This window comes from Heteronotia binoei, chromosome 20 (assembly GCF_032191835.1).
Source record: "Heteronotia binoei isolate CCM8104 ecotype False Entrance Well chromosome 20, APGP_CSIRO_Hbin_v1, whole genome shotgun sequence".
Classification (NCBI taxonomy): domain Eukaryota; kingdom Metazoa; phylum Chordata; class Lepidosauria; order Squamata; family Gekkonidae; genus Heteronotia; species Heteronotia binoei.
The window spans coordinates 622,162-645,758 of record NC_083242.1 but is presented as its reverse complement, the minus strand read 5'-3'; the positions used below and the strand labels follow the sequence as shown (position 1 = coordinate 645,758).

General features: G+C 57.4%; 1 protein-coding gene across 1 annotated transcript in view; it reads left to right on the top strand.

Moving 5' to 3' along the window:
* Window positions 1–23,597, top strand: part of TNRC6A (trinucleotide repeat containing adaptor 6A) — a 39,062-nt gene that overhangs the window by 8,080 nt on the left and 7,385 nt on the right. Inside the window, 12 exon segments of the mRNA XM_060260693.1 lie at window positions 6,800–6,890; window positions 10,235–10,256; window positions 12,011–12,376; window positions 13,669–13,716; window positions 15,395–17,890; window positions 20,426–20,581; window positions 20,795–20,985; window positions 21,539–21,619; window positions 21,770–21,821; window positions 22,180–22,325; window positions 22,873–23,022; window positions 23,460–23,591. Of these exon segments, the coding sequence (XP_060116676.1) occupies window positions 6,800–6,890; window positions 10,235–10,256; window positions 12,011–12,376; window positions 13,669–13,716; window positions 15,395–17,890; window positions 20,426–20,581; window positions 20,795–20,985; window positions 21,539–21,619; window positions 21,770–21,821; window positions 22,180–22,325; window positions 22,873–23,022; window positions 23,460–23,591 (3,931 nt within the window).

Here is a 23,597-nt window from a genome sequence, read left to right as displayed (position 1 = left end):
AGAAGGTCCCAGGTTCAATCCCCGGCATCTCCAAAAAAGGGTCCAGGCAAATAGGCGTGAGAAACCTCAGCTTGAGACCCTGGAGAGCCGCTGCCACTCTGAGAAGACAATACTGACTTTGATGGACCAAGGGTCTCATTCAGTATAAGGCAGCTTTATATGTTCATATATGTTCAAAGGGTTGGGACACTTTCCCCATGAAGAAAGGTTAAAACGCTTGGGGCTCTTTAGCTGGGAGAAACGTCGACTGCGGGGTGACATGATAGAGGTTGACAAGATGATGCATGGGATGGGGAAAGTAGAGAAAGAAGTCCTTTTCTCCCTTTCTCACAATACAAGAACTCGTGAGCGCTCAATAAAATTGCTGAGCAGTTAGGTTAGAACAGATAAAAGGAAGTCCTTCACTCAAAGAGTGATTAACACATGGAATTCACTGCCACAGGAGGAGGTGGTGGCTACAAGCATAGACGGCTTCAAGAGGAGGATTGGATAAACATCTGGAGCAGAGGTTCATAAGTGGCTATGAGCCACAGCGTATTGATGGAACTCTCTGTCTGGAGCAGTGATGCTCTGTATTCTTGGTGCTTGGGGGGGGGGCACAGTGGGAGGGCTTCTAGTGTCCTGGCTCCACTGGTAGACCTTCTGATGGCACCTGATTTTTCTGGCCCCTGTGTGACACAGAGTGTTAGACTGGATGGGCCACTGGCCTGATCCAACATGGCTTCTCTTATGTTCTTATGTCTGGGGCTGTGATGCTCTGTATTCTTGGTGCTTGGGAGGGGGGCACAGTGGGAGGGCTTCTAGTGTCCTGGCTCCACTGGTAGACCTTCTGATGGCCCCTGGGTTTTTTGGCCCCTGTGTGACACAGTGTTGGACTGGACAGGCCACTGGCCTGATCCAACATGGCTTCTCTTATGCTCTGTGAGGGTGAGCACTCTGGCTTCGGAGCAGGTTTAATGCACTCCTGACGTGAGTAGGCCAGGCCAGACCCATCTCCTCAGATCTCGGAAGCTGAGCGGGGTCAGCCCTGGCTAGTGTTTGGGTGGGGGACCTCCAAGGAATACCAGAGCCATGACGCAGTGGCCCACCACCTCTGAAATGTGTTTTGCCTTAAGATCTCAGACTTCTGGCTGCCGGACAATCTTAGGATCTCCTGGCTATACGACACACAATGCCATAAAATAATTCTCACTGCTGTTGTTACTAATGCATCAGACAGGTTGCCCACTCACACACACCCTGTTCTGTTTCCTTTCCTGCTCAAGACGACGGGCTTGCAGTTGGGGGTCCACTGTCCCAGCCCCAGAAGTCCAGAGTCAGTTGGGGTCAAGAGCGCCTCCGCCCCCCCGTTAGAAGGCCGCTGTGGTGTTGGGTGCTAGCTCTTTATTTACTTCCTCAAGCTCATGCAGTGTAGTGGGCAAGAGTGCCAGAATAGTGTCTGGGAGGCCTGGGTTTGAATCCCTGCTTGTGCCGTGGCGATTCACTGGTCAGCCTTGACCCAGTCGCACGCGCTCTGCCTAACCGCCCTCACTGGGCTGTGGTGAGGGTAAAGCGAGGCGAGGAGAAGGAAGTCAGCCGCTTGGGATCCCCGCTGAGGGAGGAAGGCGAGTTACACATGAATGAAATAAATGCCCGTTCCACATGTGAGGTAGGCTAAGCGGAGCAGCTGTGACCGGCCCAAGGTCACCCAGCTTCCGTGGCAGAGCTAGGATTCAAATGCAGGTCTCCCGGATCTTTGTCCAACATTCTTAACCACTATGCCACGCTTCCATGGCCTTGGCGTTTGTCAAGGCTCTCCCAGGAAGCTCTGAAGAGCTGCCTTCTCCCAGTGTCTGCCTGTCTAGGCCCCAAGCCATTGTGCCAGCCCAGTGCATGAAACGGGGGCCTCTGGGCACCGCCTTTTCCAGTGTGGGTTGGCAGCATGGGCAGTGCCAAGTCTTGCGGGTTTTGCCTCATTTCATACAGTCTCTTCTCTTGTGTACTTCCCTCGCTGCTGCTTTGCGCTGATTCAGGGGAAGCCAGAACTCTGCAGGGTGGGCTGCCTTGCTTCAGAGGGGGGCCTTCAACTGAACCAGCTCCTTGGCCATTAGGCAGTGGCTCTCCGGCAGAGGTCTTTCCCGTCACCTTTTTAACTGGAGGTGCAGGGGAGGAGGGGCTTTCCGTGTGCAAAGCAGACGCTCTGCCTCTGAGCCCTTCGGAGCAGGAAGGCATCGGCCGTGGCCGTTTTAAGACCTGTGGGGTTTCTGCAGGCCTTGCAACGGGATTGCTGGCTGCCTCAAGGCCTGGCTGGCTGTCCTGCTCTTGCCCTTCGCTCTGTGGCTGCTGGCCTGCGACTCCCCAGGACAGAAGGGCGTGGTCAGTCCTGAACGATCATCGGAGCCCTCACTGATGAGATCCTGTTCCCAAGGGCAGGCAGCTGAAGGAAGAGGCCAGTGAGGCTGGGGAGCTGCCAGCCCTGGGAGGCCTCCGGACCTGCCTTCTCTTGGGTAGAGCTCAGGTTTCAGGCCGCCTGGAGGGAAGGGAGAGGAGAGGAGAGGGGTGGGGTGGGGCAAGGAGAGAGAGATGCCAGACCCGGAAGACAGGGAGGAAAACTGCCCGTTTCCCTTTTTCCAGTGGCAAAATGAGAACCGTCTCTTGACAAGGGAAAAGGCTTGGGAAGGCAAGGTTTTCAAACTCTCCTTGAGCTGCCCTGGATTCGTCTGCTGCTTTGGAACTCAGGAGTTCCTTGGGGGGGGGGGATTGGAGGGCCCCCTCCCCAGGCAGGGAGAGGAGATTCCCGGCTGTCCTGGGGCTCTCCGTCTCCTGAGTGGGCAGAGCTGATTTGTGCGGTTTCCAGGAATAAAACCCTCCTCTTGTTTGCTGGTTTCAACTTTCAGCTCTGTCCTTTCCTGCTTTCGTCAGCAGAGCGGCTGCCTCCTTGCTGCTGCAGGGAGAACTCTGGGTATCCCTTGGATTATTGCTGGAGTAACGCGGAGGCTTTTGAATGACGCTGCGTTTAAAACCTTTGAGCAAAATTGTATGTGCTGAGCTCTATGCATGGCATGTTGTTTGACTAGGAAAGAGCAAAGGTCCAAGAGCACCTTAAAGACTGACAAAGTTTGTGGCAGGGAGGGGAGGAGCTTCCTCGAGTCACTCAACTTAAGCTCCTCCCCTGAGGTCCCAAATAGTGTCGGTCTTGAAGGTGCTCCTCCCCCCCCCCCCCCGCTACAGACACATGGACGGGGCTTCCCATCTCGGTTTTGCTATATGGTCTTCATGGTACCAAGTAAAGCAAGGAGAGTCGTTTTGCACATATTTCGGCAGTTCTTGGAATTCTCGCTTGGGAAGGGAGTCTCCGTTGCCCCCTCCATGGGTCCCGAGCTTTATTTCTTGAGTAGGGAACGAGAAAGGGGATATCATGTGGTGACTTTGGGGGCCCTTCTGAGGGGTGGGTGGGAGAGCTGGGATCTGGCTGGCTTGACCAAGGCCTACCTGGGCCTGTGCTGAGAGAATCCACATAAGAACATAAGAGAATCCTTGTTGGATCAGGTCAATGGCCCCTCCAGTCCAACACTCTGTGTCACATAAGAACATAAGAGAAGCCATGTTGGATCAGGCCAATGGCCCCTCCAGTCCAACACTCTGTGTCACATAAGAACATAAGAGAAGCCATGTTGGATCAGGCCAATGGCCCCTCCAGTCCAACACTCTGTGTCACATAAGAACATAAGAGAAGCCCTGTTGGATCAGGCCAATGGTCCCTCCAGTCCAACACTCTGTGTCACATAAGAACATAAGAGAAGCCCTGTTGGATCAGGCCAATGGCCCATCCAGTCCAACACTCTGTGTCACACAGTGGCCAATATATATGTGTGTGTGTGTGTATGCAAACACACATTTGCATACATACATAACACACACACACACTGTGGCTAATAGCCACTGATGGACCTCTGCTCCATATTTTTATCTAACCCCCTCTTGAAGCTATGCTTGTAGCCGCCACCACCTCCTGTGGCAGTGAATTCCACATGTTAATCACCCTTTGGGTGAAGAAGGACTTCCTTCTATCCGTTTTAACCCGACTGCTCAGCAATTTCATTGAATGCCCAAGTTCTTGTATTGTGAAGAAGGGAGTCCCTCCTCATGGGGAGAAAAGAAGTAAAAAAGAAAAGAAAAGATGGAAACAAATGTGGGGGGGCTGGTGCAGTCCCTGAAGCTGAGTCTTGTTCATGCTGCTTGGGGGGGGGGAGGGGATTGCAGCAGTGGAGTGCCTTGGAGGGGGGAGAGGCAGAGCCCTCTCAGGGGGGCTTCTAAGGTTCCTCTTGTGTCTTTTGTCTTGTGTGGCTTGGGTGGGTGTGGGGAGCCAGGCTCCTGCAGACAGAAAGGTGGGGCCAGTCCATACTCCCCCTCCACCCCTACCTGGGCATCTTTGACCTCTGGCCCGGCCCTGCCCATGGGAGATGTCGGGGTGGAGCCAGGCTGATTTGGGGCTGGGAGCCCTGCGGGGGCTGGCGTGATGGTTGTGCAGACATGGGTTGCTTGGGGTGAAAAAACCCAACAATCCAACAGCTTCCATGCATGCCGGGCGGGGGGAGGGCTGCCTTGAATGCAACACCTGCGGGGGGGGGGGTGAACAGCACAAGATCTGGGAGGAACTGGGGGGAGGGGTCTGCCCTTGTCCCTCACGGAAGGCAGGAAGGAAGGTCTGGCAGGATTGCAGGAGGAGGTGATGAATGAGCAAGCCCTCCAGTGGGTTGAAATGAGGCTGCTCAGGCGAGGGGGGGGGAGGGGGTCTGGGACTCGAAGCGCCATCTCGTGGTGCCGGCTGGGTCTCTCCCTCCCACAGCCTCTTGCCGTCAATCTCTGCTGCAGCTCTGCGCATCTTCCCTTGGCTTCTCCATCGATTCTCTGTGTTGAAAGTAGCTGCATCTTGTGTGTGGGGGGGGGTGTGTGGTCCTCGCGGCGAGTTCCATCAGCTCCTTGTGAGCTGCCCCCTGGGCCGCCTGGCATCTCCCATCCGGAAGGGTGGCTGACAAACAAGCTGGCCGCCTGCCTTGGGAGAGGTGGGAGGGGGTGGGGGGCAGGCTGGGGTTGTGTTTCCTGGTGTTCCACAAAGTCATGGAGCTTTCTAGAGCAGCCGTGCACAGCAGTGCCTGGGGGGGGGGGGGGCAGCAGTTCAGAGAGAGCCAGCTGTGATTCCCCACTGCTCCTCCTCCTCCACGTGCAGCCGGCTGGGTGACCTTGGGCCAGCCCCAGTTCTCTCAAGGCTCTCTCGCCCCCTCCCCCACCTGCCTCACAGAGTGCCTGTTGTGGGGAGAGGGAAGGAAGGTGACCGGGAGCCAGTCTGAGGCGCTTTTGGTAGAGAAAGCAGGATGGAGACCCCTTCGCTCCTTCTAAACGGCATTCTTGAGCAAGGGGGAGGGGGCTCCCAGCCCTCACCTTTCCAGCCACTTTCTGTCCCCCCCCCCCCGGCACTTTTCTTCTCCAGGAGTCTGGGAAGGGGGGGTGAGTTTGAGCAGGGGGGGGGGACTGGTGGAAGGGAAAGCGTTAAGAAGATGAAGAAGAAGAAGATATTGGATTTATAGCCCACCCTCCACTCCAAATCTCAGCGTCTCAGAGCGGCTCACAATCTCCTTTACCTTCCTCCCCCACAACAGACACCCTGTGAGGTGGGTGGGGCTGGAGAGGGCTCTCACAGCAGCTGCCCTTTCAAGGACAACCTCTGCCAGAGCTATGGCTGACCCAAGGCCATGCTAGCAGGTGCAAGTGGAGGAGTGGGGAATCAAACCCGGTTCTCCCAGATAAGAGTCTGCACACTTAACCACTACACCAAACTGTTAAGCAGCAGCTGTCCTCCTGGGGCCTCTGGCAGGCTTGTTTTCTGCCTGCGGGGGCTGCCTCCGGCCCCCCTGTCCTCAGGGAGAGGTTCCCTTGCAGGGGGGCATCCTGGGGGGCTTTGCCAGCCTTTGGGGGGCTTGGATGGGGTGTGGGTGGCTGTGGGCAGGGGTGGTGGTGGAGGACTGTGGCTCAGCGGTCATCCGTAGCTGGTCACTTTCTTGGCCTGAGACCCTGGAGGAGAAGCCTCCTATCTGGCAAGCCACTCTCTGCCTCCTCTCCCTCTGCCACCCGGCAGGGGGCACGAGCAGGAAGTGCCCATTCCTGCCCCCAAGGCCAGGGATGCCTCCTGGGCAAAGCTCTCCCTGTGGGGGAGGGGGTGGTGTGGTGTGGGGGCTCCCCACTCAGTGCAGAAGGGCCTCTTCCTCCTCCTTCCCGTGTGCCTGCCGGAGGGAGGGGGATGTGGGGGTAGGAAGGGGCTGATCAGGAAGGACGTGAGCACCTTTAAGACCAACCAAGTTTTATTCAGAATGTCAGCTTTCGTAGGCATGCAGACTTCATCAGACAATCGGATGGCATGGCAAAGATTTGTCTGAGGAAGTGGGCTTCTAGCACACGAAGGCTTCCATTCTTAGGGAAACTTTGTTGGTCTTAAAGGTGCCCCTTGACTCCTTCTTTGTTCTGTTGCTTCAGACCAAGACGGCTGGGTGTTTCTGAGCAGAGTCATGGATGGGCTGGGGGGGGGGGGGAGTAGGCCTGCCTGCCGCATGGCAGAAATAAGGAGCGCTTGTGTCAGTCGCTCTGGAGATGGTGCCTCCTTGCTTTTGCACACCAGAGTCAATATCGAATCCCTGGGTGCTTTTGAAGAGTTGACCCCCTGAGAGCAGCTGGGGTTGAGGCTCCGTGTCGTGTCGGAGGGAGAAATGTGCCATTTGCTTGCAGGTGTACCTTACGATCTCCCTGCGGCCCTTTTCTGTTGCAGGGAATTAGTGCAAGAGGAGGAAGAACGGTTGATGGAAGAAAAGAAAAAGAGGAAAGAGGACAAGAAGAAGCGAGAAGCTGCTCAGAAGAAGGTGAGCCCTTGTGTTCCTTGGGGAGGCCCACACAGCCTCACCCATGGCCGCCGGAAAGCCAGCGGTCGGAAGGGTGGCACCCGGTCAGGCCAGGCACGATGGAGCGGAGTGGGAAGGCGGCAGGGAAGCAGGGCAGGAGCAAGCAAGGCATGAAAACAGAGGCCAAAGCAAAGCCCAGAGTCCAAAACTCCCTCCAAAGGAGCCCCGTTGCCCGCACCAAGCGCTGGCAGATTCTTTCTTTGCTGGGCTGGGGGCTGCAGGTGGGCCAGACGCAAGAGAGAGGCGCCAGAGCTTTAGTGAAGGGATTTGATCTTTTCCAAAGACTCGAAAAGCGAGCCTGCCCTCGGAACCCTGGTGGTTCTCTGGGAGGAGTGGTGGAGGGAGGTGCCGGGTCAGGGTCGCATCTCTGCCTGGGCCTGGGAGAAGCCTCCTGAGCAGCAGGAATCCCTGGCCAGTGAGAGGGCAGGCAGGCCTCGAGGGCAAATCTGGCCCAGTCTAGAGAGTGGAGCCATCAGCTCAAAGCTCCCTGGCCCTTGCTGGTGGAGTGTGCCCCTCTGCTTGGCACAGCCCCACCTTTATTTATTTATTTATTTTATGACTTCTATCCCGCCCTTCCCAACAAGTGGCTCAGGGCGGCTTACAACACAAGAATATAACATAAATAGAAGTTAAAGATAAAACATTTAGATTTAAGTATTAAACCATTGAAGACATTAAAACATTTAAAACATTTGGCATTTAAAACATTTGGCATTTAAAACATTTAAAACATTGGGGCAGCGGACATCCAGTGTAGCTACACTCAGTTTCTTGTACCAGCTAGTCATAGGCCAGCCGGAAGAGGGTTGTCTTACAGGCCCTGCGGAACTGGGCTAAGTCCCGCAGGGCCCTCACCTCTTCCGGCAGCTGGTTCCACCAGGAGGGGGCCATAATAGAAAAGGCCCGGTCCCTTGTCGATTTTAAGTGGGCTTCCTTTGGCCGGGGGATAACTAGGAGATTTTGTGTTCCTGATCTCAGTACTCTCTGGGGAACATGCGGGGAGAGACGGTCCTTCAGGTAGGCAGGTCCTAGGCCATATAGGGCTTTAAAGGTAATAACCAGCACCTTGTACCGGACTCGGTAAGCTATCGGCAGCCAGTGCAGGTCCCGGAGCCCTGGCCGGATGTGCTCCCTTCTTGGGAGCCCTAACAGCAGCCGGGCCGCGGCATTCTGCACTAGCTGCAGCTTTCGGGTTCGGCACAAAGACAGCCCCATGTAGAGAGCATTGCAGTAGTCCAACCTCGAGGTGACCGTGGCATGGATCACTGTTGCTAAACCTTCCCTGATTTGAGGGGCTTCTCTGTGAATGCAGAGAGCTGAATGGCTGCTCCATGTAAGGGTGGAAAGCCACGGTTCCTTCCTCACTTCTGTTTGAGTTGCCTGGCGTGGGATGCCCAGCCAAAGGGACTCTGGCCCAGTGTGGGTCTCCTGGACAGTTGGCAACCCAAACAGGCTCTTTTGTGTTCATGTCAAGTCGATGTATTCTTATGTGGTCTCGTCACCAAAGTAAGGTGCAGGGGCTGGCCAAGACTCTCAACAGGGCCATTCGTGAGTGTAGCTGAAGCCGTAGCAGGTCTTTCATTTTTAAATTTAAAAACATTCTAATTTTATCTATAGAGCTGTGCTTTGAGAGCTTTAATGAAGGTTACTGACATGTAATCCTGGTTAACCTGGTGGTATTCGTCTGAGTTAATGAGCTGTAGGTTCCAGTTATTTGGTTTGGAGGACAAGCACCGGTCAGAGTTGGGAGGACTGGTCCGTTCTCTTTCAAACGTGCCTCCTTAGGGTTGAGCCAGACGCCTGCTGGCGGCTTCCCGTCCAAGGAGACCTTCCGGGTGGTGAACGTCTCTTGTGTTCTGGGCCTTTGATCGCACGTGGCGTTCTTCATGATTGGCCTTAGCAAATTTAATCGCTAGTATTTAGCTCAATTATAGAATGACAGAGAAATAGATTTCTCCATAGGACTGATTTGCGCCCCGTTCTGCTGAATTCCCTGCCTGATAAAAAGCTGCGGTTTGTTTAAAATGAAATCGTTATTTCAGAGAAACTCTTTCTCTGTTCTGCTGGCAAGAGATCCAGCATTGGCCGACTGGTGATATTTCGTTGTGCTGCGAGGGATCCGTCTCTGAAAGAGTTAGTCTTGAGTTAGTCTTTGGGGCTCAGTCAGGTGTAAATAAAATCTTTTTGTCACCACTGGCTCGTCATGCCTGGCCATCTGGGGGCGTGCTGTGAAAGAGCTGGCAGAGGCTGTGTTGGAAGGACTCGGTATCAGTTCTGACAGCTGTGAGAGCAGGGCCTTCTCTTTGGTGGCACCATGATGGTGGAGCAGTCTTTCTCCTGTTGTGCAGATGCCGCACAGAGGCACTTTATTCTATTGTTGTTATTATTTCATAGCGTTTCATTATTTCTACAGCGGTTTGGTCCGGTTGCTGATACTGTTCAGTTTCTGCTTTTGCTTTTTGTTGGGAAATCAGGGGTTTCGAACTCATTTGTTATGAGGGCCGGATCTCACATAAATGCGACCTGGTTGGGCTGGGCCAGGCGTGTCTCTATTTAAGATTAGGTAACAAAGAGATAAAGAACACAAACACAAATATATATTTTTTAAAAAATTAAGACATGCTTAAAACGTTAGCACTCATTGGTTTTAAAGATGCTTTCATTTTATTTCTCCCATGGGATCCAGGGAACTGGGCAAAGGAATCTCTGGCTTTCCCTTCCTTCCCCAGGGAATGGGGGGGGGGAGCCTCAGCCAATGGAGAAAATAGAGGTTTTGCTCTGTAGCTCCTGTGCAGTTGAGCAAGCCTTGCAAAGCAAGCTGTGGTGCAGAAGGAAGCAAGAGAGAGGGAGAAGGAAGCAGATGACAGCCAGTTGCTTGGGGGGCTGATAGGAGCCCTCCGGGGGCTTGATTCAGCCTCCAAACTACACGTTTGACACCCCTGTTCTAAATCTTGCATTTAAACATTTGTACTGAATCTGACGTGCTATTTGGGGGCAGGTTGCTGTTCCTATGAAATGTGAATGATCTTGTTGTGATATTTATATTCTGAGCTTTTTGTTTTTGTTTATATCCTGTAAATTACATTACCTGCTGTTGATGTTTTTATTGAATTGTATTATTCTGTTTCCTATTTTTGGTTTGTTTTATTTTTTATTTTTTTTAGAGGCAGGATGTAAATATTTTTAAGTAAGCAAACTGTCGGCTGCAGAAGTAACAGGCATAACTTATGTAGAAGAATTGGCTGCTTATAGGGCAAGAGCAGAACCCAGAAGTCATTAACCGCTTGATTAACTTTTTGTTTCAGGCTGCTGAACAGAAAAACAAAGGTATGTTTCCTTAGAAGTGTTGACGTAAGTTTCTTGCGGTGCCCTGAAGGACTCTGACTGTGGAGAAGGGGGCCAGAGGGAGGCCTTTATATTCCCACCTTCTGGCTTTAGCCATGACAGAGAGGCAGAGATTGGGGGGGCGTGAGGGTGGCAGCCCCCGGCCCAGGCTTTGCCCCCTTCTCTTAGCCTTGCTGGGTCTTTCCCAGTTGGGCAGAGCAGGAGGGTGCCAGGTGAGCACAAGGCTCTCGGGAGGGAGGGTGTGGAAGAGAAATCTCCTGCCCCCCTCTGGTGCTCCTGGGCCCTTCCTTGCGTGATGCTGATCTCCAGACTCCAGCAGAAGAAAGGCAGCAGGTCTCCCCTCCCTCCCTGCCCCACGGGGTCTTCTGAGATAGGCTGCCCATTGCTGCCCTTTGAGCCTGGAAACCAAAGACCCTCTGCTAGAAGAGCTCAGTTTTGACCATCGCTTCTGTCTGAAACCTTTTACTGAGAGGTGGGGGCCATTTGATGGACACCTGCTCTGCTCTTCCGTGGTCCTGGACCCCGCTTGTGGTTCGTGGGCTCTGTCCTGTGGGTGGGAGTGGCCCTGGCCTCCTGGGGCAGGTGTCAGTTGGGAAGTTGGTTGGTTCATTTTGCGGGGGAGGGGGGGCTCTGTACGACTGGCAGGCTCGCTCCCCTCTTGTGAGAAAATTGCACTTTGTCAGCACTTTGCAAGTCTTGGCGTCTGTGCTGAGATCTCGTGGCTACTGGCCCGTCCTTCATGGATTTGTGCCACCCAGTTTTGATGGTCATGCTGCAGCAAATCAAAAGGACTTGCTTTGGCCCGAGATGGATTGGTCTGCCTTTCACTCAAAGCCCTGGAGGCCAGCATATGTTGTTGCTGGAGGTCAGAGGGGCTCCAGTCCAGACACACCGTTTTCGCCTCTCCCAGCCAGAACTTTGTTTTCTGTGCCCACCTTTTCCTCCTCCCTTCTTGCCCCTCAGCCATAGTCCCTCACAAGAACGTGTGAAACTGCCCTATACAGACTCAGGCCCTCGGTCCATTGAAGTCAGTCTTGTCTTCTCAGACTGGCAGCGGCTCTTTCTCCAGGGTCTCCAGCTGAGCTTTTTCCCGTCACCCACTACTGCCTGGTCCTTGGAAATGGAGATGCTGCCGGGGATTGAACATGGGACCTTCTGTATGCCGAGCAGAGGCTCTGCCCCTGGGCCACAGCCCCTCCTGTCCCCTTCCTCTAGACGAAGCAGCAGCATTTGTTAACGTGGCAGCTGAGCAGTTCGGAGTTTTCCCAGGCATTCCATCTCAGCATCTTTATCAGCTGGGGAAGGGAAGGGTGGCGGCAGCCTCTTTGTAGACTACGGCACACATAATCTTTGTAACCAAACCACCCTTGTTTTATGAGCATAGAGAACTCTGTGCTAGCCGGCTGACTTGCTTTTGCAAGTCGTCTTGAGTTCCACAAGGAAGAAAGGTGGCTAATTCATGTTCTAAATAAGTGAATCCTGCTTCCAGCTTGGTGTAGTGGTTAAGTGTGTGGACTCTTATCTGGGAGAACGGGGTTTGATTCCCCACTCCTCCACTTGCACCTGCTGGAATGGCCTTGGGTCAGCCAGAGCTCTCGCAGAGCTGTCCTTGAAAGGGCAGCTGCTGTGAGAGCCCTCTCAGCCCCACCCACCTCACAGGGGAGGTAAAGGAGATTGTATAGTGTGGGATATAAATCCAATATTTTCTTCTGCTTCTTCTTCCCTCCTCCCCGCAGTGCCAGAACCGCCCAAGCCTGGTGTTGCAAGCCCATCTCTGCCTGTTGCCTCCGTTCCCACCGGTCCTCCCGCAGCAGCAGCCGGTGGCAGCAGTAGCAACAGCAACAACAATGCCCGACGGCCTGCAGGCAGCCACCCACAGCCAGCTCCGCAGCAGCAGCAGCCTTCTCCTCGCTACCCACCCCGTGAAGTGCCGCCCCGGTTTCGGCACCAGGAGCAGAAGCAGCTTCTGAAGCGTGGGCAACAGCTGCCGGGGCTGGCAGGGAACCTGGGGGCGACATCCAAACTGCCCGGAGGCAGCCCGGCCACGAGCGAGCAGCTGGCCGCTGGGGAAGAAGAGCCGAGCAGCAGCCAGAAGCAGTCAGGTGAGAGAGGAGGGGGACGGGCTGAGGTTGGTTTTGGGGCAGCATCCGGCGTCGATGACTTCGGGTGCCGACTGTGCGGGTGGGCGTGAGGCTGGTCTGGGCCTGGTTTAACTGTGCTTTCAGCTCCTCTCCTCATACTGATGAGATCGGTTTGCCTACACTCTCCCAGGAGTTTTCTTTGGCCTTCTGGACCTAGGCAGGTGGTATGTTTGTGGGGGCAACCAAGGCTCCCCGTGCCCCCTTGAGAGCAAGGGTCCTTTGCCTTTTTTGGGCTTGCAGGCCCCTTTGGAATTCTGACTGAGTGCAGCCTCAAAATGGCTGCACTAGGGGGTGGAGCCAAGCACAAAATGGCTGCCCCTCCAAGGCAGAGCCAGCTACAGAAGGTCAAGGAGTGAGAAGCTACATATAATTCCAACTCCAACAGAACATTTCAGTCAGATGCTCTGTTATTTCATAGGAGGCCTTTTCATGTTCTCAGCCAATCAGAAGGCCTGCTGGGGGAAAGCCCCATCCAGGCCCACCCATTTCCTAAAGGAAAGGTGTTGCTGGGGCCATGCTGCTCCCAGGGACCGCTCACTATCTAGAGAACAAGGAGAGCTCCTGCTCCTTTGGCCCAGCTTTCCAGGAAGTTGTAGGCAGCCCTCATATATCCTTGAAGAAGCGAGGTGGGAGGAACCCCTTCCCTTCATTTGTTCAGAATGGTTTTGCGCCACCTCTCCAGGTCCCCTGCCCATGGCAGCTTAGAGGTTAAAAATAATGAACAAAACATGACCAGATATTAATTAGAACCGTTAAGGAGTCCCAGAGCAGCACAGAACAAGTGGGTGGTTGGAAGCAGCTTCCTGGCGCCTGTGGAGGGCTGAAAGAGGGCGGGTGAGCCTCTCCTGGCTGCAGGGAAAGGGCTGTGAATCTGTGAGCAGGCTTCAGGCACTGGGGGGCTTACGTGGCCAGCCTGCAAGCTCTCCGTGGCCAGAGCCGGTTGATTCAGTGGGCTGCAAGCAAGGCCACACGTACTCCCCCTTGCCCTAGGGTGGCTCTAGAGAGCTGAGGCCTGTGGGAATTCTTTGCTAGGAGCAGGGGCGTTCTCTCTGATGCTTTCCTGCAGGGAGGTTCCTGTGCATCATGGGTGAGACTGGGGGGGGGGTCCCCCCTCCTGCTGTGTACCTTGGCCCTCGGTTCTCCAGACTTCCCCTTAGGACCCACTCTTGGGCAAGGCCTGGCGGTTGGGGAGGCACAAGGGGAGGGAGGACCCCAGTAGTAACCCTTCTGTGATTTCTTGCTTCCCCCTCCAGGCATGCCTCCCATTCGGGACCTGGTCAGCCATTCCTCTAACCTTTCAGGTGATGCAGACCTGGTTTCCTTTTGGTTGTGTCTCTGTGGCTTGCTAGCTCCAGCCGCTCCTGAGGCCTCTTCCTCTTTCCTCTCCTTCCTTCCTCTCCTCCCTCCCTCCCTTCCTCTCCTTCCTCCCTCCCTCCCTCCCTCTCCTTCCTCCCTCCCTCTCCTTCCTTTCCTTCCTCCCTCTCCGTCCTTCCTTTCTCTCCTTCCTTTCTCTCCTTCCTTCCTCTCCTTCCTTCCTCCCTCCCTCCCTCTCCTTCCTTCCTTCTTCTCCTCCCTCTCCTTCCTTCCTTTTCTTCCTCTCCTTCCTTCCTCCCTCTCCATCCTTTCTTCCTCCCTCTCCGTCCTTCCTTTCTCTCCTTCCTTCCTCTCCTTCCTTCCTCCCTCTTCTTCCTTCCTCCCTTCCTTCCTTCCTTCCTTCCTCCCTCTCCTTCCTTCCTTCTTCCTCCCTCTCCTTCCTTCCTTTCTCTCTTTTTTCCTCTCCTTCCTTCCTCCCTTCCTTCCTTCCTCCCTCCCTCACCTTCCTCCCTCTCCTTCCTTCCTTTCTCTCCTTCCTTTCTCTTTCCTTCCTCTCCTTCCTCCCTCTCCTTCCTTCCTTTCTCTCCTTCCTTTCTCTCTTTCCTTCCTCTCCTCCCTTCCTCCCTCTTCTTCCTCTCTTTCCTTCCTCCCTCTTCTTCCTTCCTTCCTTCCTTCCTTCCTTCCTTCCTTCCTTCCTTCCTTCCTTCCTTCCTTCCTTCCTTCCTTCCTTCCTTCCTTCCTTCCTTCCTTCCTTCCTTCCTTCCTTCCTTCCTTCCTTCCTTCCTTCCTTCCTTCCTCCCTCCCTCCCTCCCTCCCTCCCTCCCTCCCTCCCTCCCTCCCTCCCTCCCTCCCTCCCTCCCTTCCTTCCTTCCTTCCTTCCTTCCTTCCTTCCTTCCTTCCTTCCTTCCTTCCTTCCTTCCTTCCTTCCTTCCTTCCGTGGTTAGCCTGGTCTGTCGCTTGGGGCTTTCTTGCTGGCCGCCCAGCAGTGCAGAGGCGGTGCATCCGAGCAGCCCGTGGAAGTCCTTTGTGCTTTTTGGCTTCCCCTCAGTCTCTCCCCTCAGCAGCCGCTGGCTGGACCTCCAAGAGCTGCTGCAGCTTCTGCCTGGCTCCACCGGCCTTTGAGCAACTGGGAGGGCTTTTGAAAGCCCCTTGTAGGAGTTTGCAGCGCAGCCAGCCAGGCTTGGCTCAGCAGTCAGGAGCGAACCGCAGCTGGTTCTTGGCTGGGGGGAGGGGGGCAGGCGTCTCCCAGCTGGGGGTTGCTGCTCCCCTCAGAGTGGGGCTCTGGACCAGGATTCCACCTCCCGGGGAGGCTGCAGGGGGACTTGGAAGTCAGCTGTGCTCATTGTGAAGAGGCAGCCTGTTAAAGGGAGCTGCTGCCCAAAGGTTCTGTGTGCATCTTCACTCCCTGACATTTCCTGGTTGGCGCCACCTCCTGTGGCAGCCATTTTGTGGCCGTGCCGTTTCAGAATCCCAAAGCAGGCAGAGGCTCCGAAGGGCTGCTCTCCGGCGTGCCTTGGCTGAGGCCGTGAGGTGTGCCCAGAGCGTGGCGTGGCCCTCGTTCTTCAAAGCCGGGGGGTCCTTGCCTTGCGCTTGGTGCTGACTCTGTAGGCGTCCTCCTTGCACGCCTGTCCCAGTGACGCCGCCTGTTCCCTGCTTCCTCCCTAGATCTGAGCCACAGCACGCGAGGACCCCATTATGAGCACGCGCCCTGGGGAGCCACCTCTTCCAGCAGCGACTGCAGCACAAATTGGGAGAAGGTCCTTGTAGACGGCTCAGGCAAGGAGGCCTGGCCCTTGGGCACTGGCAGTGACGCAGAGCTGGCTTTGGGATGCTTGGACCCTGACTCCACCTCCAGCTCCGGGGCGGAGAAGAGCTTGGCGCTCATGGCTTCCCGAGGCACGGAGGTCAGCAGCATGCCCAATGGCATCGCACACGGCTCTCCGGCCAAGCTTGCCGGTGGCAGCCACAGCAATAACGGGAGCAGGCCATGGGGCTTGTGCCTCAGCACTGTCGGGAGCCCAGGGCCAGCTCCTGCAGAGGCCCTGAAGAGCCCGTCTGAAAGCAGCAGCAGCGGCGGCGGCAGAATGAACACTTGGGGGGCCCTCAGCCCTTCGTCTGGTGGAGGAGGGTTCAGTCCCAGCACTTTGAACGCCAGCAGCAGCCGGGGGCCCTGGCCTGCATTGGAGAGCAATGCGCAGCCCCTGAAAGGAGCCGCTGGAGGGGGCAGCCCGGCGGCCGGCCATCCGAGCGGCAGCAGCAACCTCGGCTCCTGGGGGAGCCTCCCAGAGAGCAGCTGTGACTCCCCCGGAGGCAACGGCACCAGGAAGGCTTTGCAGGGCCACGAGCCACCTCAGAACCTTCGCCCTGAAGAGAACGGACCAAATAAGAACACTACTCACTTGATGACCTCTCGTTTACCAAACTCCGCTGGCTCCGGGCAGCCGAGCGAGCCGGCCGGCAGCGACACGGGCCCTGGCACCTGGGGGAGGAGTGGCAGGAGCTCTTTGGCTCTGCTCCAGACCTCACCGCCAATCAGCGGCCCGTCCGCTCCTCACCTGAGCAATGGAGAAGCCAAAATCAGCAGCGCAGCCTGGGCAGGTACCTACGGCTCTGCTTTCTCTGGAGACCGATCTTCTGACTCCAGCGGCCACGCTGGCAGCGACACTGTGAATGCAACTCTCGTGCAGCCAGGAGGAAGGAGCAGCAGCAGCACAAACTTGGAACCTAACGGGGATAAAGCCTTGCGGGGGTGGGCGAGAGCAGGGGCAGCCAGCCCCCCGAACCTGCCATGGGGGGGAGGGACAGGCTCCGGAGGGGGCAGCCAGAGCGGCTGGGGCGGCCCGGCCCTAAGCACCAACTTGGCAGAGGGAGAGTGGAACCAGCACCCCTCCGAGAATGGCAGCAGGAGCACCAAGAAGTTCCCGAGTGCGTGGCAGTCCGCCGAGGAGGAGAACGCCAGCATGGAGGTGCAGAGCGCTGTGGTCTCTCCCGCCCCAGAGCGACAGCAGGGCAGGTGGGCCAAGGCCAGCCCCGGGGGGAGCGAAGCGGGCCCCGACAGCCCCGAGGAGAGGTCAGCAGCAGCCGCCGAAGGGGCTGGTGGCGAGGGAAGGAAAGCTGACCAGTACTCACTGCTTCAGAGCATCGTGAACCGGACGGGCCTCGACCCCCGGGTCCTCTCCAACTCTGGCTGGGGCCAGACGCCCATCAAGCAGAACACGGCCTGGGACACGTCGGCAGCCTCCCCGCGAGGGGAGCGGAAGGTGGACAACGGCACCGAGGCCTGGGGAGGCGTGGAGGAGAGGCTCGGCCTGAGCGGTCCCGCTGGCCCTTCAGGATCCGGGTGGGGCGAGCCCAAGTCTGCTGCTAGGTGGGGGGGAGACTCCAAGGGGGGCTGGGAGCGACCGGCCGCTCCTGCACAGGCCAAAGGCAATCCCTCGTGGGCAGCAGGTGGCAAAGAGGAGAAGCTCTCCCCCTCCCCCTGGAGCGACGGGGAGAAGTTCAGGCCAGGATGGGGAGACGGGGGGCAGAAGGCGAGCCCCGGGTGGGCCGGGCCCCCGGCGGTTGAAGGCTGGGGGGAGAACGCAAGGAGCAATCATTGGGGCGAGATGAAGAAGTCCAGCTCCGGCAGCAGCGACAGCGACAGGTCTGCCTCCGGCTGGAAGGAGCCGGGCAAGGCTGGCGCTGCCCACTGGGGGGGAGGGGGCCGAGCCAACGCCAACGCCTCCTCCGGATGGGAGGAGCCCGCCAAGCCCAGCCAGAGCCCCCAGGCCTGGGGGGAGGCTCCCAAGGCGGGGCGCGCTCAGAGCTGGGAAGCGGCCAGGTCCCCCGCCTCGCCAGACTGGGCCAAGCAGCCCTCTCTGAGCAAGGCACAAGGCGTGGGGTGGGCGGGGAGGCCCGTGCCGGCCCCGGCCAAGGAAGAAGAGCCCACCGGCTGGGAGGAGCCGTCCCCCGAATCGATTCGCCGTAAAATGGAGATTGATGACGGGACGTCTGCTTGGGGGGACCCCAGCAGGTACAACTACAAGAATGTGAACATGTGGGACAAGAACACCCCGAGGGGGGGCGACTCTTTGGACCAGCAAGCACACGGCCCTCCCCAGCGCCTGCCCTCCCACCCCGCACCCAGCGCCGGCCCAGAGAGCAGCAGCGGTGGCAGCACAGGTAAGCTCTCGTTTGAGACGTGGCCCCTCTGCATCGGGCTGTGCCATAGAGGTGGGGGGGAGGGAAGCAGCAGGCTGGACGTAGTGCCCCCCCACCTTTCACAACTCTGACTACTGCAGGGAAGGAGAACCCCTGAAACATCCACGTGCAGGAAGGCCAAGTTGATACCTGGTGCAGGGAGAGGAGCAGGTACTCTCGGGCCACTTCCTGCTGGTGCTTCCTTTTCCTCGTAGGAAGGGGGAAGAGAACACAGCAGCAGCCGGCAGATTTGTTGGGCGGGGTGTGTGGCAGGCATCGGGAACTGCACAGGCGCCCTTCCTGGCCCGCAAGGGAACTTTGGTCCCTCCTCACTTGCTTCGAGGCCTGACCTGGCTGCAGCTGCGGTATCTTCCCACTCCCACAGCAGGTGGTAGAAGAACGACAGCTTCCTGCATCCTCAGAAACTAGACCCACCTTCTTGAGTCTGTGGGATCCTTGGGAGAAGAGTGATTTTTAAAAATGGGAATAAAGCAGAAAGCGAAACGAACACCGTGGGTGACAGCTTGTGTTGCAACTCTCATTTTAACCTGCATAACCCATCAGGTCCTGAACACTGGAGCCCCGTCCCCCTTGCCCATGCCCACTGTGTGTGTGTGTGGGGGGGAGCCCCAGACTAGAACTTCCGGCCAACCTTGCTGCTCCTGAGCTTGCCAAAGGGACTCTGGCTTGGGCCCTCCTGCTACCTTCCGTCTCTTCCAGTTTGGTGTAGTGGTGAAGTGCGTGGGCTCTTATCTGAGAGAACCGGGATTGATTCCCCCCTCCTCCACTTGCAGCTGCTGGAATGGCCTTGGGTCAGCCACAGCTCTCTTATCTGGGAGAACCGGGGTTGATTCCCCACTCCTCCACTTGCAGCTGCTGGAATGGCCTTGGGTCAGCCACAGCTCTCTTATCTGGGAGAACCGGGATTGATTCTCGACTCCTCCACTTGCAGCTGCTGGAATGGCCTTGGGTCAGCCACAGCTCTCTTATCTGGGAGAACCGGGTTTGATCCCCCACTCCTCCACTTGCAGCTGCTGGAATGGCCTTGGGTCAGCCACAGCTCTCTTATCTGGGAGAACCGGGATTGATTCCCCACTCCTCCACTTGCAGCTGCTGGAATGGCCTTGGGTCAGCCACAGCTCTCTTATCTGGGAGAACCGGGTTTGATTCCCCACTCCTCCGCTTGCAGCTGCTGGAATGGCCTTGGGTCAGCCATAGATCTCTTATCTGGAAGAACCGGGTTGGATTCCCCCCTCCTCCACTTGCAGCTGCTGGAATGGCCCTGGGTCAGCCACAGCTCTCTTATCTGGGAGAACCGGGTTGGATTCCCCACTCCTCCACTTGCAGCTGCTGGAATGGCCTTGGGTCAGCCATAGATCTCTTATCTGGGAGAACCGGGTTGGATTCCCCACTCCTCCACTTGCAGCTGCTGGAATGGCCTTGGGTCAGCCACAGCTCTCTTATCTGGGAGAACCGGGTTGGATTCCCCACTCCTCCACTTGCAGCTGCTGGAATGGCCTTGGGTCAGCCATAGATCTCTTATCTGGAAGAACCGGGTTGGATTCCCCCCTCCTCCACTTGCAGCTGCTGGAATGTCCTTGGGTCAGCCACAGCTCTCTTATCTGGGAGAACCGGGATAGATTCCCCACTCCTCCACTTGCAGCTGCTGGAATGGCCTTGGGTCAGCCACAGCTCTCTTATCTGGGAGAACCGGGATAGATTCCCCCCTCCTCCACTTGCAGCTGCTGGAATGGACTTAGGTCAGCCATAGCTCTCTTATCTGGGAGAACCGTGTTGGATTTCCCACTCCTCCACTTGCAGCTGCTGGAATGGACTTAGGTCAGCCATAGCTCTCTTATCTGGGAGAACCAGGTTGGATTCCCCACTCCTCCACTTGCAGCTGCTGGAATGGCCTTGGGTCAGCCATGGCTCTCTTATCTGGGAGAACCGGGTTGGATTCCCCACTCCTCCACTTGCAGCTGTTGGAATGGCCTTGGGTCAGCCATAGGTCTCTTATCTGGGAGAACCGGGTTGGATTCCCCACTCCTCCCCTTACAGCTTCTGGAATGGCCTTGAGTCAGCCATAGCTCTCTTATCTGGGAGAACCGGGTTTGATTCCCCCCTCCTCCCCTTGTAGCTGCTGGAATGGCCTTGGGTCAGCCAGAGCTCTCTTATCTGGGAGAACCGGGTATGATTCCCTACTCCTCCACTTGCAGCTGCTGGAATAGCCTTGGGTCAGCCAGAGCTCTCTTATCTGGGAGACCCGGGTTTGATTCCTCACTCCTCCACTTGCAGCTGCTGGAATGGCCTTGGGTCAGCCAGAGCTCTCTTATCTGGGAGAACCGGGTTTGATTCCCCCCTCCTCCACTTGCAGCTGCTGTGAGAGCTCTCTCAGCCCCACCCACCTCACAGGGTGTCTGTTGTGGGGGGAGAAGATAAAGGAGATTGTGAGCCACTCTGAGTCTGATTCAGAGCGAAGGGTGGGGAATAAATCTGCAATTCTTCTTCCTCCAAAAGGCTGGGGGGAGCCCCCTCCCGCTCCCCCAACGGTCGACAACGGCACCTCTGCCTGGGGCAAGCCTGTGGAGAAGGGGACAAGCTGGGGAGAGGTGGTCAGCGATGGTGGGAGCTGGGGCAGCGTGTCCATGAGTCAGCCGGCTCCTCATAAAGCTGGTAGGTGGGGAGTTTGTCGGGGGGAGGGGTGGGGGGCAGAGGAGACCCTGGTGGGGAAGCAGGGGGGGCACCCTGGGGCCAGCTCCAGAAGGTTTTCTCTTCCGTGTGGGCTGAGCTATTCTGCCCTCCGAACTGGGCCCGCCTGGCAGATGCTGGTGCTGCTGGTGGTGTGATCCCCACTCGGTGGCCCTCTTCCCTCTTTGATGGTGCCAGGGCCCAAGTCTTTGCCCGCGGCCGATGGCTGGTGCGGAGGCGACATGCCCTTGACCACCGGGTGCCACCAGGCCGGCTGGGAGGAAGCGGAGGACGTGGAGATCGGAACGTGGAACGGCACCTCGGCCCAAGACGTTGGCAGCACCTCTCTGAATTGGGCCTCCTCCTATGCAAAGAGGTTGCCCCCCAAGGTGAGTCCCAGCTCCAGTTGAACGGCAGGGGGAGGGCAGGGGGGGTGGAGGCAGGCCGCCGTCTGGGGAAGCCCCTTCCCGCACCCCTCGAGGGTCTTGGGTGTGCTCTGGGGAAGCCCCTTCCCGCACCCCTCGAGGGTCTTGGGTGCACTCAGACAGGCGGGGGGGAGGCCTGATAGGGGACTCTGCTTCCTGTTGAGGCTTTTGCTTCATGGTGTAGCCGTGGGAGGGGGAGTAACCCTTCCAGTGCCAGCCTGCTCTCTCTCTCTCTCTCTGCTTTCTCCTCCCCACCCCCAGTACCTTGCGGGGCCTTGGCTGTTGTGGCCTCTGTGGGTGACTCTTTCAGAGGATTCGGCTGCGTTTGTTTTTAATTCTGCACATCTTTGCAATCTGTCCCTTCCTCTGAGGCCTTGTCGGTTGGGCTGCTCCACTTGGTGCCTTTCCAGCCTGACTTTGTCCTAGTTTTTATTTATTATTTATTTATTACGTTATCCCGCCCATTCTACAAAGACTCAAGGCAGCTAACAACAGTTGGTTTTTCCCTTTGGTTTAGGGAACAATGAAAAATGGCAACAAGCAAGAGGAAACATGGATCAATCCGTTTGTTAAGCAATTTGCCAATCTCAACTTCTCTGTAAGTCCCGTGCAGATCTTTGTGCTCCTTTGAGACCCTCAGCAGCCCCTCATGCCCCCCGTGCCTGGAACGCCAGGGAATGTGGGGGGAAGGGGGCCTTGGCCTCATGTTGGGTTCTCACTGCCCAAGTCTTCTCTCCTCCTCCTGCAGAGGGAATCCCCCGAAGAAATCCTGCACAGCAATAAGATGGACATATCTGGAGGTGAGCGGGGGTGTGGGGGAAGTAGCAGAACAAAAAGCTGCCCCAGTGGCTTCGGGGGGGTGGGGGGCGGGTTGGGTCCTGTTTTGGCTGGTGGCTGAGGCGTGGCCACACACAGCTGAGGTTCCTTTGGCAGTCAGCCCCCCCGCCCAGGCCATGTGTCGTGCTCCTTCCAGGGGGACTGGGGACAGTCGGCTGGAGGACCTGATGTGCGCCCTGCGTGCAGACCTGTATTGGGGAGGAGAGGGGCGTCACGCCCAGAGCTGAGGGGGCAGCCTCTTCTGCAGCCCTGAGGATCGGGATGGGGCGTGGGGCTGCTGAAGGGGCGGTGGGCTGACGCTGCTTCCCCCGCCTCCCCCAGGCGTCTTGCCGGACAAGCGGATGGAGATGGAGAAGCACAGCCTGGCCGCTGGCGATTACAGCCGGGTGGTGGGGAAAGGCCCTGCCGGCGCCCGTCCTCAGAGTTCCAAAGAGTCTTCCATGGATCGAACCCCTTACTTTGAGAAGGTGAGGGAGAAGGGGGGGCTTGTGGGGGGGGGCGCTGTTGACTTTGGAAGAGCAGCCCTTCTGTTTGCCCCCTGTGGCAGAGCGTTCAACTCTTCTCTGTCCCAGCTGAGAGGAGAGTTAAAGGGAGTCAGCGGGCAGCTCTCTTTGAAGCCAAGGCCGTGCTCTTCCACTGGGTGTCTCTTGCTCAGCCAGAAGGGGGCTGGCTCCACGGTCCTGCCTGAAAGACAAGCAGGTGCTTCTGTCTCTAGGAGGGAATTCCAAGGGGCCAGGTGGGGGGGACGAGTTGAATGCCTCCCTGAGTCAGGAGTTTCTGCCCCTCTCCTAATAGTTCCAGGGTGCCTGCCGGATATGAGGCAGAGTGCTGAGTCCGCGTGGGGAGTCAGAGCCCTTGCTGTGGTCACCCTGCTGTGCTGCTTAGCTTAGCACAGGCTGCCTTTGGGCTTGTGGGTCAGCTGACGTGTCTCTCCTGTTCTCTGCCCTCCCCCCCCCCCCAACTGCCCTCGTGCGGCTTGGCTCGCTTGCTGCTCTGCCTCATCTGCCCGGCCAGGATGGCCTTCTCGTAGCAGACGATCCTATGAATGTGCCGTTTCTGCCCGGCCAGAACACAAAGCCCCCCCCTCCTGGCAGCGCTCTACCTAACCAAGCCCTCGGCTCCCTGGCTGGGCTGGGCATGCAAAACTTGAATTCTGTGAGGCAGGTAAGGCTGCTGGGCACCTCTCCCTTCCCTTTGGGGGCCCAGGTGGGCAGGAGGGGGGGCCTGTGCATTGTGGGAACTGGTCCCCGGCCCCAAAAGTCTCTGTCTTGCCTCTGCCTGGGCCAGACCCCTCTTGAGGAGAGCTGGACCGTATTCAGTTCTGCAGGGCCCACAAAACTGAACTCTTCCACCAGGCATAGGGTTGAGGAAGCCACGTTGTCCATCTAACTGCTCCCCCCCCCCAACACACCTGGAAGGGAACAGGAACTTTGGGGAAACCTGAAATGCCTGCCGGTGCTTCGCTTTCCTCTCCAGCCGCTTGCTGTGGCACAGAGCCCCCCGAGGCTCCAATTCGAGTCGCTGCCGAGCTGCAGTGCCTTGGGCCCTTGCAGGGGACCCGCTCGGCCACCCACTCCTGCCTGCCTTTCTTCTCTCCGCAGAACGGCACCCCCGGCGCCTTTGGGACCCCAGGAGGCGCCCAGCCCCGGAGCCTGCAGCCAGCGCAGCCTCTGCCCTCCTCTCAGCCCCCCTCGCGAGCTCAAGTGCCTCCACCCCCGTTGCTGTCCCCTCAGGTGGGG